This window comes from Drosophila yakuba, chromosome 3R, assembly GCF_016746365.2.
Source record: "Drosophila yakuba strain Tai18E2 chromosome 3R, Prin_Dyak_Tai18E2_2.1, whole genome shotgun sequence".
NCBI lineage: Eukaryota > Metazoa > Arthropoda > Insecta > Diptera > Drosophilidae > Drosophila > Drosophila yakuba.
The window spans coordinates 25,083,704-25,102,390 of record NC_052530.2 but is presented as its reverse complement, the minus strand read 5'-3'; the positions used below and the strand labels follow the sequence as shown (position 1 = coordinate 25,102,390).

Below are 18,687 nucleotides of genomic sequence, written 5' to 3'. Positions count from 1 at the left end.
TGATTTTCGAAAAAAAAAAATTTGACAAATTTTTGCATTTTCGATAAGGGGTACCATCATCAAAATTTGCGAAAAATGGCCAAAAATTAGCATTTCAAAGTATGTACATGGATCGATAGGGAATTTTGTTACGAATTCAACGAAGTATGGCATTCCACTTTTGGACAACTATTTTTACTGGTATTTGAAAAAAACGGATTATTTTTAATAAAAAAATCGAAGAAAAAAATTATGTAAAAACTCAGATATTTTCCATATCCGTTTTTGCCATAACTTGGCCAAAAATAGCTGCACAGCTAAAATAAAGACTGTTTTGTGCTGGTAATTAACATATCTAACTATGTCTATCCCAACTTTTTTGATTTTCGAAAAAAAAAAATTTGACAAATTTTTGCATTTTCGATAAGGGGTACCATCATCAAAATTTGCGAAAAATGGCCAAAAATTAGCATTTCAAAGTATGTACATGGATCGATAGGAAATTTTGTTACGAATTCAATGAGGTATGGCATTCCACTTTTGGACAACTATTTTTACTGCTATCGAAAAAAAACGCAATATTTTTTATAAAAAAATTGAAAAAAAAAATGTTTTAATAAAATCGGATATTTTCAATCGGCGTTATCACCATAAATAGACCAAAAATGGCCGCACAGCTAAAATAAAGACTGTTTTGTGCTGGTAATAAACATAGCTAACTATGTCTATCCCAACTTTTTTGATTTTCGAAAAAAAAAAAAATGAAAAATTTTCGCATTTTCGATAAGGGGTACCATCATCAAAATTTGCGGAAAATGGCCAAAAATTAACATTTCAAAGTATGTACATGGATCGATAGGGAATTTTGTTACGAATTCAATGAGGTATGGCATTCCACTTTTGGACAACTATTTTTACTGGTATTGGAAAATAAGGGATTATTTTTGATCAAAAAATTGAAAAAAAAAATTGTTGTATAAAATCGGGTATTTTTAATCGGCGTTTTCGCCATAACTTGGCCAAAAATGGCCGCACAGCTAAAATAAAGACTGTTTTGTGCTGCTAATAAATACAGCTAACTATGTCAATCCCTATTTTTTCGGTTTTCGAAAAAAAAAAATTTGACAAATTTTTGCATTTTCGATAAGGGGTACCATCATCAAAATTTGCGAAAAATGGCCAAAAATTTGCATTTCAATGTATGTACATGGATCGATAGGGAATTTTGTTACGAATTCAATGAGGTATGGCATTCCACATTTGGACAACTATTTTTACTGGTATTTGAAAAAAACGGATTATTTCTGATCAAAAAATCGAAAAAAAAAATTTTTTTCTGTCAAGTCAATTGGAGTCTAGATACTTGAGGCATGAAGCTACTGGAAAGAGCTTTTCTGGCGTAGCCATGCAAATGCCCAGATGAAAACGGGAGTCAGACGAGGATTGGCGCTAATAAAGCGGCAAATGTAATTAAATTTAATGCCCGAGATGCTCAGACAAAAGCCAAACGACCATGACGCCCAAGTCGGCAAATGTCTAAATCCGAGTATAGAAATTCAATTTACTACAAAATCCCATGCATCGGTGGGCTCGACGACAAACGGCAGCGAAATAGAAAATGCTGGAAAATGTCTCTCGATTTCGGCAAATCCTGTCATAAATTTTAGGCGCCCTTGGCCACGTCCCAATACCCAAACCATCCTGTTCTCCGAAACAAGATCCTTTAAGGCAACAAAGGAAGACGGCGCACGCAGACGAGGAACCCAAAAACGAAAATATGCTGATGTCGATGCCGAATTATGATTTGTTTTTGTCGACTGGCCGGCGGGCAGAAAGGGGGACGGCATCAGGCATCAGACATTGGGGAAATGGGAAATGGGATTTGCCCCAAGGTTACCAACCAACCAACTACTCGCAACAACAACCAGTTGAGACGCTCGTAAAAAGCACAAGGCACCACCGGTTTTCCATCACTACCCAGCGATATGGTATATGGGTATCCTCGAGCGGACCCAACACATCCTCGACCTCGCAAATTATAAAGTTGTTTGGCCAAAAGTGCTGACGCCTCTCGCACCATGGCTTGCAAGTTTTGTCTTCGTTGTTGAAAAATGTGCCAAAAAGCCAAGGCGAAAATGCTGGTGGAAAAACTTCTGCACGTTTTATCTAACGCACATTGATAAGGATTTTTTCTTTTTTTTTTTTGGCAGTCGTCGCATGATTTGCAAGTTTGCACAAAATGCTTCAGCAAGATGAACGTTTTGTGCAGACGTGAGCGAAAATGCGATGACCTCTTGGCATAGTTTTTGGCATCTTTCGTTTCCCATCTAAGGATTTACATTCCGATGATCAAATCAAGTGGCCAGCTCTGCGAGCTTATGGGATTGTGAACAGGTGTTGGCCAGGAAGTTTGACTGGAATGTAGAAAGGGCATCAACATGCAAGTTAAGACATCTTAAATCAGCAAACTGCGAGAGTTCTTTCTGCTTTCAAAAACTAACAAATTCGTTCCATATCAACATTAAATCTAGCTGAACTTTTCATATTTACGAACATTTTTTGCACTGCTCCTACTGTGTTTACTTCGATTCCCACCAAATAGTCGTGCATTTTAAACAGTTTTCTATTGTCTGGGCAAATCCTAATGACGAGCGCAGACCATAACGAGCAAGAGTTCCCTTCAATAATTTGAGGGTAAACCAGCAGCTCGTTACTGCTGCAAATAACTGAGTTTGATGCTGACTTTCTTTTCAGTTTTTCGTTTTCAGTTTTCGCTGCAAAAGCGAACTGAACCCAAGCGCCCGAATCCAAAACTCCTGCCAATCGTTAGCAGTTATTGTTATTGCGAGTATTACAGTTGCTGGTAGCTGGTAGCTGGTGGTTGGTGGTTGTACTCACTGTTCTTTTGAAAATCCTGCGACTCCTCGTCCGCCGAAACCGATTTCAGTTGCTGCAGGCAAGTCAACAGGACCAACGTGAAGCCGACAGCCCAAATCGTTTTCCCATTGTCCGGGCATCTCGTCCGTGATTTTCGATGTGTGTTCATGTTGCACTTGCATTTGGTGTTGGATTTGCTTTTGCTGTTGCCGGTTTGTCTTGGCCAATATGTCGTTTGCATGGCTGTTGTTTCGGTTTCCAGTGTATTTGTTGGCATTCCGCTTGTTGGCAATAAAAGCTGCATGGCTGTCATTTAGTCGTGCTTGCGGTGCGTTGTGCCAAACGCAAGAACGTCTCGTCATTTATGTGGCAAACTTCAATTTGACCAAAGTGTCAAAGAAACAAGCAGCAGGAGTATACAAGTATTGCACAAGTAGTACAGAATGTTGCAGTTTGCAGTTGGCAGTTGGCAGTTTGGGTTTCTACGTTTTTGCGTTTTTCTGACCTGGCGGCGCCAATAAACACGCGTCTCCTTGTTATGGCCGCTCGGCTATTTCCGCTTCCGCCGTTGGCTTTAATGAAGCGCCAATGTACTCTTGGCCCATAAAAAGAGCATTTCCGTCGACATTTACGAATGCATGTCCATGTGAGTCAGATCAAGTCCATAGCATCGCTTAATGTGCTTTTACATGTTCATTCGCCCTTTTATGGACATTCCGTTCCGTATTTTTTGGTGGATTGTTGGGGTCGGGAATCCTGTGAATAGAAAACCAAACGTCAAAACATGAGTAAGTGCTGATTGTTTTTGGGTAAGGTACACACGAAAAAAATTTGTTAAAAATATATTTAAAATGTTTAAAGGATAGGTGTTTAATAGATACTTTTATAGAGACCCCATATACTTTATATCTATTGATTCCATATTATAGAACCAATCGGAGTATTTATTTCGTTAGTTCTTATCAGGTTTTAATTCAAGTGTTGTAACAACTGGCTGGCAGAAATATGAAATGCGCTAATAAAAATGTTTATACGCTGGACGTCAGGCAAATTGGGCTCGTAAAGAGCTGGTCGAAAAGGGTAAGTCCAGAAGTGGCAACAAGGAGCCCACAAGACTGACTCACAAAGGAGTCGGCGTATTCGAAGGACTCGAGGGGAGTACACTTCTCGAAATTGGTTGTTTTATGTGGCCATCGCATCGATGAAGTGTGATTAATGGCGCGTTTCAATGTGAGATGCGTAATTAAGGCTGTAGATTTATGTGCTCGGTCGCAGCTGAGCCCTGACCTTTTCACCCCTCGTAACTCACAACTCACAACTCTCGACTCTCATCTGCTTAACCCCCGAAGTTGTTGGCCCATAAAATCGAGCCCTCGCTGAGTGCTGCTTTATCACCTAGCCAAATGTTGCCGCCGCGCCTTTTAATTGCGTGTTTTCGGGGCAGCACGAGTGCTGACAATTAAACAACGCATCAAAATTGATAAGCCAACATCTACTCGAACTTTCGGTTGCAACCCCGATGAAAACCGCTCGTGCGTCTCGGTTATTTGGCCCTTAACCCACTGGTGTTGCATTAATGGAGTGAAGACGAGCCGGGTCGCAGCACCTCTCACTTTCACCTTAACCCAGAAAACGCGTGCTCGCTTAATTATGCAACATTTTGTATCGGCAACCAGGCGACAAGTTTGCTTCTTCTCTGAGTGCGTCTGTGTGTGTGTTGGCCTGTTTTTAATGAGCATTTGTGGTCCACACACACACTTGCGTATTTGATGTGTGCGTTAAAGGAGTGCATATAAATAATATATATATTTTTCGCGAAAAGTTCATAAATTCGTATGTTGCGATTTGTTTAAGGATAATAACTTGAAATCCTGCCAAGGAGTATGCCCTTATTCTCCACCTTATTTCTACCTTTACACTGAACAAAATGTACCTTGCATGGAATGTGGATACCAAGGCTGAGTACTTGATGGATAGATGGGTATTTTCCTCCGGTGTACCTGTATTTCCTGCTTTCTTTATTCGCTCTTTTCTGGTTACCTGCCCATAAATTAGCCGGGGTGAGAACTGAGGCTATTGACAGTCAAACTTTGCTCATTAGTAAATTTCTGACAAGCAACGCATGTTCCTCCATCTGTCTGCCCCCAGGGATATAGCCACATACAAATATCCTGTATATATGTATATAGAGAGAGCCCTGTAGAGTCAGCTGCCGCTGCCTTTTGGTGCGTATCTGTGGCATTCGGTTAGCATATTTTATTGCTGATTAATTAACTACTCGTAGACAAAGTGAAAGTAGGAAAGGGAGCGATAGACGACTTCGCAGTTGCATTGTGACGTTTCGGCCTGAACTTTAATGACACCAAGTGGAAGATTTGCTAATTAAAAAAGTTTGCCAATTCGAACACAAAACAAGGAGTGGCGCAGGGCTAATGAAAGGGATTTTTCGCCCCTGGAACAGAGAAAAAAGTTGAATTTCACTGCCAGGCGTCGTTTGCTGCCGAATATCGTATAACTATGACCAACTACTGACGCTTAAAGCCCCCAGTTAGTCCGGTTAGTCCAAGTTGGGAAGCATTTACCGACAAGGAATTAGTTGTCCAATTTATAAGAAATTGTGTGTCGAAAATAGCACAGTTTGTCCAAGCGAAAGCCTCTAAGAAAGCCGGCTGATCTGATCTGAACCTCCTGGCCAATCGGACATTTGAACATTTTGCTATTTTGGTAGCTGCCAGCCGCAGGCAGTGTACATGCCCACTTCCTTATTTCCTTATTTGCCTATTGATTGGTTTTGCTGGTCAGGTGCTGCTGCTGCCATTCAACCGCCCACCTATCACCTATCAGGCATCGGGCATCGGGCGTCTTTGCAGATTTTAGCCTTGTCAAATTACCACAGCCATTCCATCATCGTTAGGCCCGCTCCACAGCTACCGCTTCTGCACCCACTTGGTGAAAATGTGAGTACGGGAATCGGGGAATCCGGGAACCCGTCATCAGGGCTCACAAATTTATGGGCAAATGCTCAACTTTGCCATAAATGTTCATCATAATGGGACACAATTTCCTCAAGATTTAACGCCGCATAAAACCCCCTCCGAACATTCCCATATGGTAATGGAGGGGGCCAAGGAGGCGGCAGTGCGTGTGGGAATAGAAATGGAACTGGGATTGGGATCGGGAATGGTACTGGCAATGGCAATCTTGGGGTGAGACAACTCCCTCATGCATTGTGCAATCCACATGCTCAATAAAGTCAAAGACGCATAACTCTCGGCGTAAGCGGGCGCTGGCAGCTGGCATAAATTCTTGAAATAAAATAATGTGAAATATAATAAAATATAAATTCAGCTGCAGTCAGTCAGTCAACGCATGCAGGCGACAGATAGACGCAGTGTGAACTTAACTGACAACCACCACCACTTATCGGCCAGCTGGGAGCTGGGCTCCAAAATGTGAGGGAGGAGGCTTAAAGGGGCTCCATCGCGAAAGGCGAATGTGGCAGCGTGTGATATATCATAAGCATGCGTCTGACAAGCGTAAGTACCGCCGCTGTCACTGTCACAGGACTAACAGGACGAACAGGACGAAGAGCACCAACGGGAGCAGCTGAGGAACTGAGTAGCAGCAGAAGCGCCAACTTCTTGGCGACGACGCGTGTTATTACACCATGCGGCATACTTTTAGCGCCACTCAAAGAACATTTCGCTGGCATTGTTGTGCTGCACTGAGAGGAATTTTGTGTTACAGCTATGGCATGATAATAAGTGATTGAAATCTATTAAGCATAAACAATAATAAAGATGAGCAGTGTAAATGCGAAATTCAAACACGAACTCACTACACTAACATGCCACAAGCGTGTCCATCGCATTTTTCAGTGTATCTGCCTGTGTGTATAAATAAAAGTTGAATTATGACAAAAGGAGCCAGCAGTGAGTAGCGGATGCCGGGCCAAAGGAGCCGGCAACCTGCCCACTATGGCCCGATAATGCGCTTGGCGCTGACTTGCCCGTGACTTGGAGCGTGTGTGCGTGCGAGGCGTTTAACATGTCGTATGCGCAATTTGTGAAATATGTGAGAACAGAGCCTGCCAGCATGAGCAATAAGTTCTGCTTCTCCCACTCTGCAGTGTCTATAGTGATTGTGTGTGTGTAAGTAAGCAATTAGTTGCCTTTTCAGCTGAAGTAAAAGCAAATCGGGTGAGTGGCAAGAGGGGAGGATAAGCAAAGAGCAGCTCATTAATATCCTTTATGCGTTTATTACATCAGCAGGCGGCGTCTTATGAAAAAACATAAATTAATGCAGAGCATCGTCCGCAAGAGCGGGCAGAAAAAATAACAATTAGGATGGCAAATGGCAAAAGGCAGTTGGTCGAATCAATCAGACAATATTCAATATAATTGGCCTAATTTATTTGTCACGCTCCAGTAGCGTCCATTACTCATGCGTTGCGTTCTGTATATATTCCACATAATTGGCAAGACGATTCTGTGCAACATTCTGTGTAATGAAAATTAAAAATTAATGCTCAAAGGTGGGCTCATGCAAAAATGCTTTAATCAAATCCCCTTCGTTGCGGGTTAAATATTAAATATGCTTTTCCCTCGCATTTTTTTCCCTGCTTTGCGTGCGAGTGAATGTTTCAATTTTTAACTTGATTCTTGTTTAAATAAATATTTGCCGTCCAGGCACTGACCTTTTGGCCTCATTGCGTCCCCTGCATTGATTGAAGTTTTTCATGTTCCCTTTTTTTTTTACATATTTTGATATTTTGTATGGTTTTGCCATAGATGTTCGTTCGCACTCAGTGGATTCCTGTTTGGGCAGCCGGCCAAGGCAAACAAAGGAGCAAGGCTCCAAGGCTCCATGTCGAAGGCTCCTTGTCTCACATTGTGCTCCCCAAATAGGAATTTATTCATGTGTTTATAGTGGGCACTTCAATTTTTCATTCTTTCATTGAGAGATTACAGTCTTTGATTTTACTCGCTCCTAGTTTTCCATTTTTCTTCGACTTTTTAGCAGTAGAGAAAACTAAGCAAATGGTTGTAGGTAAGAGCTTTATAAATGTATTCCTATTTAAACAGAAACAAGTTCTTAAAAGTTCTGCAACTTGTATGGTTGTTAAAATTCAATTTTTCAGAGCAGAACTTCTGATATTTGATTAAAGCCTCAGAGAATGAATAGGTGCGATAGAACGGCACAAAAGGTTTAAAAAACAAGGACAATGGGCTGCCGCAATTCACTTTATCTTTGTGCTCTGGCGCCTTGGGCCATTTTCCTTTGGAATCCGGAAATGACAAAGGGAAATTACATAAAAAACTACTCCATTCGACTAATTTAGTTCACGCACATGGGAGTGTGGGTAACTTTGTGTCCAAATTGGTATGGGATGGACACAAAGTTCAGCCTTCTCTGGACGGCTGTCAGTCACAGGACATCCAGGAAACCCAGTCGGTGGAACTGGTCACTCTCCTCACCTGTCCAAGCGCCCTGACAGCTTTATACATATAAATAAACCAAATGGGTAAACACGACGGCTGCTGCTTTGGCTGTGGTTGCCACCAAATTTACCTTAAATTTGACAACATGCGCCAGGAACACAGGTGGCGCTTCTGCGGCAGACTTTCATTTGGGGGCCATGGCCGCCTAAGTTTGGCTCACATTCCACCCCTTTTTGGAAATCCCAACTCATCCGTCAATCATGTCGGCGATTCCTTATTTATTTACACACTCTCTTGGCTGGCTTTAATTTGGTGTTCGCATATTTTGCCCAAACTTTGCCTTATATTAATGCCAACACATTTGTTAGCGACAAAGTTTGCCATCTCCTTCTCCAATTTACAATAACAGCTGTGGCAATTAAATTAAACGTTTTAAATTGCCAAATATACATTTACACGTGTCCCGGGCCAAGCCCGAAATTTGAATTTAAATTGAAGTTAGTTGGGCCAGTAAGCCGCACAGCAATTCCCTTTGAACGCCTTCTAATCCTTCAATTAATAATCTTCAGCTCTCAACTTTTGGCCCGAACAAAAAAGAAAACGTGGGTGAGCCCAAAGTTTCGACCGATTTTTTTTCACCATTTTGGTTCGGACGACGAACCCTTTTCGTGGTTGGAATTTTTTGTCAGAAACAATTATTTAACGGTCGCTTCTTGTGTTTTGCATTTTTATACTCTCTTGTTCGCAGAATTAAATATCTAATTTATCAAGCCTTCAACGCTGGCATCGCCAATAATTAAATTTCCCGCCCATGGAATGTGGTTTGGGTGGGGTGGCCTTAATTTTCATTTTCCATTGCAAACTGTGAAGGGGGAGGGAAAGGTAGCAGATGTCAACTTTAAGATTTCAGCTTGTCACCTGGCTTCCACACAAAAGGCCGTTGGCCTGAGGGGGCGTCACAGGGATCATTTCATTTAAAACACATGACGTTTAACTCACACCCACACCCATGGCCACACCCACAGTGACACCCACAGCCACACAGTCACCCACCATCATGCCAAGAGAACCGAGAAAAGAGAACAGAGCCCAGATGTCCTTTTGGTCTTGTTTTTGTTAGCTTGTCTCAGCCTTGACTGACTTTGTTTATCTTTCATTATTTATTCTCTTATCGGAAAGCTGCGATAAGGTCGACCGACGGCAAAAAGCACACATCACACTGCCCCCACACCATTGGCCATAACTAATTAATTATGCCTTCTTAAAGCGGCGTTAAACGTTGCTGTATGCGTTAGTTGTGAACTTGTATAGGTAAACTCGTACATATATACGTTTATACATTTAGTGGGCAGTCCAAAGTGAGCTAATCCACTTATCCCACTGCGAATCCGACGAGTGACGGACTGGTGAACTGATGGCCCGAGAAGGGGTCTACCTGGCTGCTGGCCAACGAAATAGCAAGTGAATGAACAACTTGCAACTTGTTTTCGTATTAATTAGAAAAATAAACAAAGCGCCAAGCGCTGAGAAATCAAATTAAAAGTAAATTGAGAGCAGATTGGGGGGATGGATGGTAAGTAGCAGTGAGAAATTGATTGTGGGGGGAGCTAAAAGGGTATACAGTTCTCGGAAAAGCCAAAACCAATTATAGACTCTGGCAGGGGTAGCAATCTATTTTTCCTCGGGGAAAATGACAACTACTGCTGTGCTCTGCATGTACTTCAAGTGTCTAACCAAGTACGAGTATGTTGGGATAATATTTACTTGGCCATTTAATTAATAGACATGCATACCGAATGACACAAATGCATGTGCATCTGGCATTCTAGATTCAATATGTTTTCTAGAGTCGAAAGAGCAGATATTTTTAATTAGCCCGCGGGCCAGAAATAAACCAAGCAAAGGGGCAAATCGAAATGCAGAATCGCGGATTCTTGACATATTGCCAGCAGCTGAGAGGCGGCAAGATGCATGAGTGAAATGGCTGAGGCGTAGCACGTGCCGCATCATGGAAAATTGTTTGCATTTTCCACCACACCACACCTCCCCACCGCCACCGCCAATGGGCGGGAAAATGGTGGGGCGTTGGGGGTCAGGGGTTCAACACACACTCACACACACGCACTCAGTTATCGGCTACTTAAAATAAACAGTTTAATGTGCAAAGTTTTTGGGCTGCCTCGCAGGAACAACAAGCAATCAGGCGGCGTTATGCAAAGGACCTCGTCCTGTTCCGACCATCTTTTCGACGGGACAAACAAGCCATTCAGCCATCCTGCCAGCCAGCCATCCTGCCATCCTGCTATGGCCAAAGTTTTTCGGGGGCAATCATTAAAATTCATTTCCTATCGACAGTCAGCAGAGACACACCCGCACACATGTACTCATGTTATAGATGACGCCATTTAGTTTGAATATCTATGGCCGCACATATCCACATCCTTCGCCTCCGCATCTCTGCACACATATGAGGTCCTTTCTCCATATACCCCTCCCTCCCTCTCTATCTCTCTCTCCAACTCCCTCTGTCTCGCTCTTTCTATTCTGTAAACAGCTTGCTCTGTGTATTTTCACAAGTGCCTCAGAGCGATTTGAATGCGGCAATTCCTTTTGAATTGATCCCAAAAGTGACCTTTGATTTTCGATACGATTTCAGTCATTTTCACATGGCCCCAGCTAAAAGTCTCTAGCGACTTAGAGAGCCACAGGGAAAATCGGTGGCACAACAGAAAGAGATGGAACCACAGGGACAGAAAGAGACGGCCACAGGCACAACCCAAGCCAGCGAAGCCATTTTGTGTTTTTGTAGTTTGAGTGCCGCCCGCATTAGTGGCGAATATAAATTTTGTCCGTAGACCCGAAAACAGCGAATGTTGAATGGCTGGATGGCTGACTGATGGCATATAGTGGCACCCAAAAACCGAAATCAAAACCACAAGCGAAGCCAAAAGCCCCGACGACATCCTCAGTGACAAAAGCGACGAAACGATGGCAAAAATCAAACTAAAACTTCCACCAATGAAAATCATAATTCAAACGTTGAAATCAGCACACAGATTTTCCCCTACGCATATGCGTAGAAACAGCTGCGGGCAGGCGAATAGATCTAAAAGGCATTTTCAATTTCAATAATAAATTAGGTTTTATATTATCATGCTAAGTTTTTGGATTAACTCCGGTTTAATTACCAATTATTACTTTTTAAAAAGTAAGCTGAAATTGCTCAAGCTGCTGATTTAGTTATAATCATTTACCTATTATTTAATTTATACTCATATAATTTTGTCTGCAAGTGTGCCACCATCACACTCTTTTGAACACGAAAACCCCCCCTCCCCCCTGCGATTGTTTCGTGTGTACACAATGGCAACTATTGAAAATACGCAAAGCCTCTTTTGGCATGTCCTTGTGCTGCTACTGTGATTCCGATGCTCTGCCTTTGACCCCCGGAAAATTCCCAAATTGCGCCCGGAAAATAGAAGCTCCAGTTGCTCCACCCCCCGGAGCACCACCAAAAGTTCCGGCTGAGTGGGACGCGTGTGCGTTTTGTTTTATTGTCAGCTTGGAAACGCTGCCAAGCCGTTTTCCACTGGGTTTGCTTAGGGCAAACACTTTCCCCGCTCTTTTGTTGGCCCATTGTGTGCGGGGATAATCGAAGCCATAAATAACAGGCGCGAAAGCTTCGCGTTCCCGGACTCTTCCCCTTTTTTTTTTGCATTTTTTCTGGTTTTTTGTGTGCTGTTCACATGGGGAGGGGGGGTTGGGTGTACGATAACAAAAGTGCCAAAAGTGACAAACAGCAGGCGACCGTCAACGCCAAAGCCAAAGCCAGCCATTGGCCAAAGCCAACTCGTTAGTAAATCCAATTTGTGCGTGAATGTCAACAGTTTCGGTGCAGTCACAGTTAGAGTTACTATTACTGCCACGTCCCCCACCTCTTTGAAGGGTGGAAAATTCCGGAAAATAGCATAGGAGCAACATAGCAACTGGCGGCAAAAATCGCGTGAGCTGACATGTGACCGAATTACGGGACGAGTTGCATTCGATTTGAGAGCGTTTTTTTAAATCAATTAAAAATTTACATTTCATTCACACAATAAATAATTTGCATAATAACCGAGCATACACAGTAAAAAAAAAACACTCGAACACAGAAACTCACACGTAGGCGCGCATAATTAAAATCCAACGTTTAATATATGCACGAGAACAAAAAAACAACAAATTCCATATGGGTCGCATTTTATAAACAGTTTTCAATTAATTACAGCATTCAGCAGCCCAAACAAGGCATTTTAAATGCTGGCCAAAATGGAGCTGCTGCATTGGATGCAGCGTGTGATGCATCAACAATGATTATTGCATACACTTTGCTGCTGCTGTTTTCATAAATTCATTTGGCGGCCAGCGGCACGTGCTCTTTAAACGAATTTACGAGTATAACTTTGCAATAAATCGGATTTCATATATAAGTATGTATATATATTGAAGAATTTTGGATCCAGCAGAGGCAGCAGTCGTAGGATTGACACTGCAGTGCTGGCAAACATAAATCGAGGCTGTCTGTGATAAATTTAGACCCTCTGGCGACAGCAAAAGCCAGACAAAATGTCTTCTCAAGAGATATTTCTCCAGAATCTACAAATGCAGTCGGCTCCAAAAGGGATTTCTGCGGCATATTCCCCAAGGTTTCCGGAATTCTACGGCCGTTCCTTTGAAGCTGTCGCCCATTCTCCAGCCGAATGTCTGGGTCGGCGTTCTAACATAGTATTTAAATCTATATCTTTAGAAATTCGCCAAAGACAGCAGGCAGCACATTAAAATCAGTTTTTAATTCCACAGTAAAAATACTGACCAGCAGTCGGAATGCAAACACTTTGGCAAAGCAAAACAATTGCCTGCAAAAAGCAAGCAAATCAGTTCAAGGAAATAAAACAATATTTAAATAAATCAAAATTAGCATCAGCCGCAAAAGTGCTGTCGAGGAAACAAACCCAAGGCGAACCAAGGCAAAAGCAACTGCAAAGGCACAAAAGTACGAGTATCTGTATCTACGAGTTACAGTCGAGGCATCTGTGTGTGTGTGTTGTTGTTGTGCCTGTGAATCGAGGCATGTTTTACATAATACAATTTCCATTTGCCGAAAATAAAACACACGACTCTGGCAACGTGCTAAACAGACCACAGGCTACAGACTACCGGTAGTCCCAAATCCACACGATTCAGATACATATGTATCTGAATCTGTAGTGGGAGTGAGTAGCTGTAGCTGTAGCTGTAGCTATAGCTGTATCTGTATCTGCATCTGGAGACGGGGGCTGCGTAGCTCCAGCGTTCGTCATTTTAAATACCAAATATATTTTGATTCCATTTTGGTCAAGGCCCAGGAAGCTTCATCTTCCTCAATCGGCTTGCGGTTGCCCGGCCACAGTCTGTTCTGGCTCAAATTGACATTGAGTTATGGCCCGGTTTCCCCTACAGATGCCACAGTATCTCCGGTTGGACCGGAGTTCCTTTCTTTTTAAATGATTTTCAAATTGTACTGCCCAGCTAGCTAGCTAGTGAGCAGAACAAATAAACAAGCAGCATTGAAATAAAGCGATGATTTATGTTCATTTCAGGGCTACACCTACGCGCCAAAGACTTTAATAAAATTCCATAAAAAATGTTTCCATATTTAATTGTCGGCCAGTTGGGGGGACGGAAAATGTTAATAAATGTCAAGACTGTTTCCACTCAACTGACAAAATGAGCAACGAGCTTGAAGTTGACACCGACTGTCCACCGCAGACAACGTCATCAGCGTAGAATAAAATAAGATAACCCCCAGCAAGCTGCTGATGCTGCTGGTGGCGTTGCCCCTTCATAATTTGACATAATTTATGAGTTTTCAATTTATCATCTCGCAAGCTTCTGTGGATGCTGAGAAAGCTGAGGAAGTTGCACTTGCAACCGCCAATTCGCCCCGCATTTCGCCCTGTCAAAGCCAAAGCCCGTTTCGAAATGTCAAATGTCAATGCTGATTGTGCGAAGCCGAAACTGTGAGATCCCAAAATGCATCTGAGGCACACATGTTCCGGCTCCCACAACGCATTAGCGCCATCCCAGCCTTCTGAGCTCGGCCTGCTGCTGATCTCTGTGGGAAGTGGATCCCCTTTTCCCATTTCCCATTTCAACCCCACTTCGTCACCCATAAAATATGGCCTCTTGTCATCGATGAAGCGCCGTCCATCCGTCCGCCTGTCGCTCATGTTGTTCTTGTCATTAAAGTCGTAAGCACTGTCACGTAGCTGTCAATTCAAAAAAATCGCATTAGCCAGCAATAGAATCTACATGCTGCGGGCACAAATTTCGGCAGAATTTACTTACTCGTGCAGAGGAACAAAAATCATACTACCAAATTACTCCGCTTGTCTTCAGGAACATGTTTTCCGAAAATTTCAGCTAATAACTTCAAAAGTGACACATTTTAGAGCAAACTTGAGGAGCATAGAATAATTTAAGCTGCTCAAAGTTAAGTAAATATAATGTCTTTGCAACTCATTCAATTGGAACTTGCCAACTTGACTGTGAGTCCTTTATTAAGAGGGCTTAGGGCTTAATACTTTCTTATTTTTTGCAGTGCATTTATCTGCTTATTATGTGCTAGATGGTATGCATTATGTATGTGCATATTTATGACAACTGTCGCTCACATCACATTGGGAATTTAGGGCCCGGAGATGGAGATTACCGGGTCGTAAAACCCGACACTCAACTGCGAAGGAACTGCGTGTACGGGCAAGTTGGCCGGGCAGATAAGAAGGCTCAGAAGGCTGAGAAGGCTGAGAAGGCTGAGATGGCTAAGAAGGCGAGCACTTGGCGGGCTGCACATAATTAGCGGTGGCCACTTAACTAGCACTCCTCTTCTCCCTCTGCCCCTGCTACTAAATGTCAACGTAAATTTGCATTTTTAAGGCGCATAAAAAGGGCTTACAAAGGCAGCGGCAGTCGAAAAAATAGCTATGAAAAAATACGAAGAATCCAAACGAAAGGTAACAAAATGCAAAACATGCGCAACAGGAAGCGGGAAACAGGAGCCGCAGGACTTAAATGCTTTTAAGCCAGCGACACTGTAATGAAAAGAGGGAAAAGTGGTTAAGGAATTGTCGCTCAAACATGTGCGACATGCGACATGTGCATTTTGGATGGATACGTTTACGGATACGGATACAGGATTTGCAGAGAGGCTCCACGTTAAATGCCTTTTCAAAATGCTCATGCAGCGCCATTGAAGGCAAAATCAATTACAACAAAGCGGGGCGAAATGAAAAGCATTTTAACGACAGCATTCAGAGCAGAGCAGAGTTCGCGCGCGAGCGGCTTTCATTCAATCATTTACATAAAATTTTATTTAACAAGCGAATTCCAAAGGCTTTCATTTTTAATGCAGCCACCTCTCACCCCGCCCCCTCTTAATTTTCCACACAGATTCCAGATTTCCCAGGACTCTGTTTGGCAGGACTCTCCATACTCCCCAGCGATTGCTGCCACAATCCGGTTGGAACATGTATGTGTGTGTGTGTGTATACGCCTTTAAGGCGTGTATGCATATGGCATGAAACTTCATTATGAGTGCTTCAATATTTCTGCAAATAAAATGCCAGTCGAAGGCAAATTGAAAATCCAGAATGGCAGAGGGCCGATGTGAAAATATTAGCATACTTTGGGGGCGCAGTCAAAGTTTGTTTGCCGAAACAAATTAACCTTGAATATGGCACATAGAGTCCTGTCAAAACGAAGCTGAGCTGAGGAAATTATGCAAATGTGCTCAACACACACCAACAACAATGGATGTCTCCGATAAGACCGGTGCTATACTAAGAAAATTGTCTGTCTGCTCCACTGTCCGTCTATCTTACTAACTGACTGTCGTCTTGTGGCTTTGGCTTTGGCTTCTGGGAAAATTTATTAATTTCAAGCAGAACTCTGGAGACTTTGACGTCAGCTAGCTGATAAGCAGCCGCACGCTTGACAAAATCAATAATGGCAATACTGCTCTTGTTTCAGCTTCTGCGTTCTGTGTTCTGCGTTCTGTGTTCTACGTTCTGTGCACCGTTCCTGTTGGTATTTGCATGATTAATGAAGCCACGTAATTGATTACAGGGCCACGCCCAGGCCGAGCTAAAAAAAAAAACAAAAAAAAAAACGAGAAAAAGAGCAACACAGGCGGAAGAAACAAAGGCAAGCCAAAGCTAAAGCCAAAGGCAATGGCAATGGCAACAGCAACTCGAAGTTTCGCATGATTTTGTATCATCGAAGGCAGCAGCAAGGCACACAGCTGATTGATGCGTCTGTGGTCGGGACAAAGGCACCTCCAACGCCACCGCCACCAGCTAGTCAGCTCCACATCCTCCATGCCCCATCAGCGTGCTGCTCCAGACCCATTTTCATTTCGATCTCCAGCATCATAATGCGACCACGCACGTGCGTGTGGCACATGATTACACGGCAAACAAAAACGATGACTTTAGAGGCTGCTAGTGCAGTAAGAAGTCAATAGGTCGTGTTTTTTTTAGAAACACTAGGCTAACTATTTTGAGCATACTATATTGTAATTAATAAAGCCAAGAAGATGTCCAAGCCAAACTGCTAACCATACTTATTGGCTTGGTTTTGGATGTAAAATGTAAAATCCTCAAAGTTCTGATATTCTTATAATTAGTTTTCGATTGCAGGACTAATTTGGGAACTAGGAATAAGTCATAGTGTATCGTGCCAGATCCGAGGCTCTGTGCGAGTCATGTCAGAAGGACATGAGGAGAGTCGGCTGTCATTGACTGCGTGGATTGGCGTTGTCAACGATGCAGCGAGCAGGATGACAAAGATGATGATGCAGCCGCTTGCAAAAGCAGCAGGAGATAGCCGGGAAACGCTGGGAAATGCTGGGGGTTGGTGGAGCAAGGGGGGGGGGGAGGGGGTCGCCGGTGGTTTTGGGGCGGAAGTCGGGCATTCTCATGGCTGGTTATTTATGCGTAATTTCTATGCACACACGCAGAGGCGCTCCGGCTCTTCGGCTCATCGTCCTGGCAAGGGAATGGCCTGGTATGGCAACGAATGGATTGGCAAGGGGGGATTGGGGATGGGCATCCTGGATGGCGGCCACTTCAGTACCAAGACCGCCCCAAGTGGTTGGCTTTGGCTTTCGCTTTGTTGGGTCGCCTTTGCAGTTCGTGGATGGGAGCTTTAAGGCCCGGCTGCTCATACAGGCGCACAATCATCAATCAAAATCAAAAGCCAAAGCCAAAGTACTTTTGACATTAATTTATTCAAAAGGGCTACAAGCTCCGCTTTCAAAACTGCACAAAACGCACCGCAAAATGTGATGGGAAGGATACAATTTCGAGATCCTCTCTCTCTCGGCAATTGTGATAAAAACCACTTGACCATAATAGTTATTTAATTTCGAATCGATGGCATGCAAATTCCTAGGCATATTTGGCGCAAACGTAAAAATATTCTAATTAATATTTATGAAAGCAGCGACGACGCGCGCTTTGCATAAATCAACAGCATTTGAATAATAAATACGAATTATGCATTTAATTAAGATTTGCCACAAAAATCCCCATTCAGCGGTTCGCATCGATGAGGCGACTGGCAACTCGGGTAGTGAGTGCAAACAACAATTCACCGATTCCATTTCCATTTTCCCCCAACAATTTTCCTCTTTTGCCTGTTTTTTTTTTTTGTGCCATTGTCTACCTGCATGTGTGTGTGTTTGTTCGTTTTCGGGCTAGCGAGATTTTGATTTCCTCAGCTTGCATCAGTCAAAGCGAAGCGGGCGACAGTCGAAAAAAGCAAACCCAAATCGAACCCACGAACGCCGGGCGTTTTCAATCTAAATGCAAATGCTTGCGGTGTGCTTTTTGTTTCATCCTTGAGCCGCGACAACAGCAGCAGCATCCGCAGCAGCAGTAGCATCAGTAGCATCCGCAGCAGCAGCAGCAGAAGTAGCATCCGCAGCAGCAACAGCAATTCAGGTGAAATCGCAACACAGAAAGCCAATTAAGCGACTCAGACATTAATCGAAGCTCGTTGCGGATATCACGGGGGGAATCTCTTATAAAAAAGCAAGGTAAAGGCAATCCGCCGTGTTTAATGCAAAAATCGCATTTGGTCAACAGCATTCCGCATCCCTGCAATTGTCCTTTTTGCTCGCTCTCCTTTACACGGAGATTTTTTGAGGTTTTTTATCAGATTTTTATTTGCATTACTTTGTTATAGATATATATAACAGGTTTCTCTCGAGTAAAATTAAAAAAAAAATTTTAAGTTAAAGTGAGTATTTATTTGAATTTTATGAAAATCACTACTATTTAAAATCTCATAAAAATGTTAATATTCCAAA

General features: G+C 42.9%; 1 protein-coding gene across 14 annotated transcripts in view; it reads right to left on the bottom strand.

The window, feature by feature from the left end:
* The window catches only part of LOC6538267 (nephrin), a 67,623-nt gene that overhangs the window by 44,659 nt on the left and 4,277 nt on the right, over positions 1–18,687 (bottom strand). For all 14 annotated transcript variants that reach the window (XR_005561853.2, XR_005561854.2, XM_039376940.2 and 11 more), the window contains exon 2: positions 2,878–3,612. Coding sequence is in view for 12 of the 14 variants with exons in the window: in XM_039376940.2 (XP_039232874.1) it covers positions 2,878–3,169 (292 nt within the window). In the remaining 2 variants the exon portion in view is untranslated. The remainder of the gene's footprint in view (positions 1–2,877; positions 3,613–18,687) is intronic.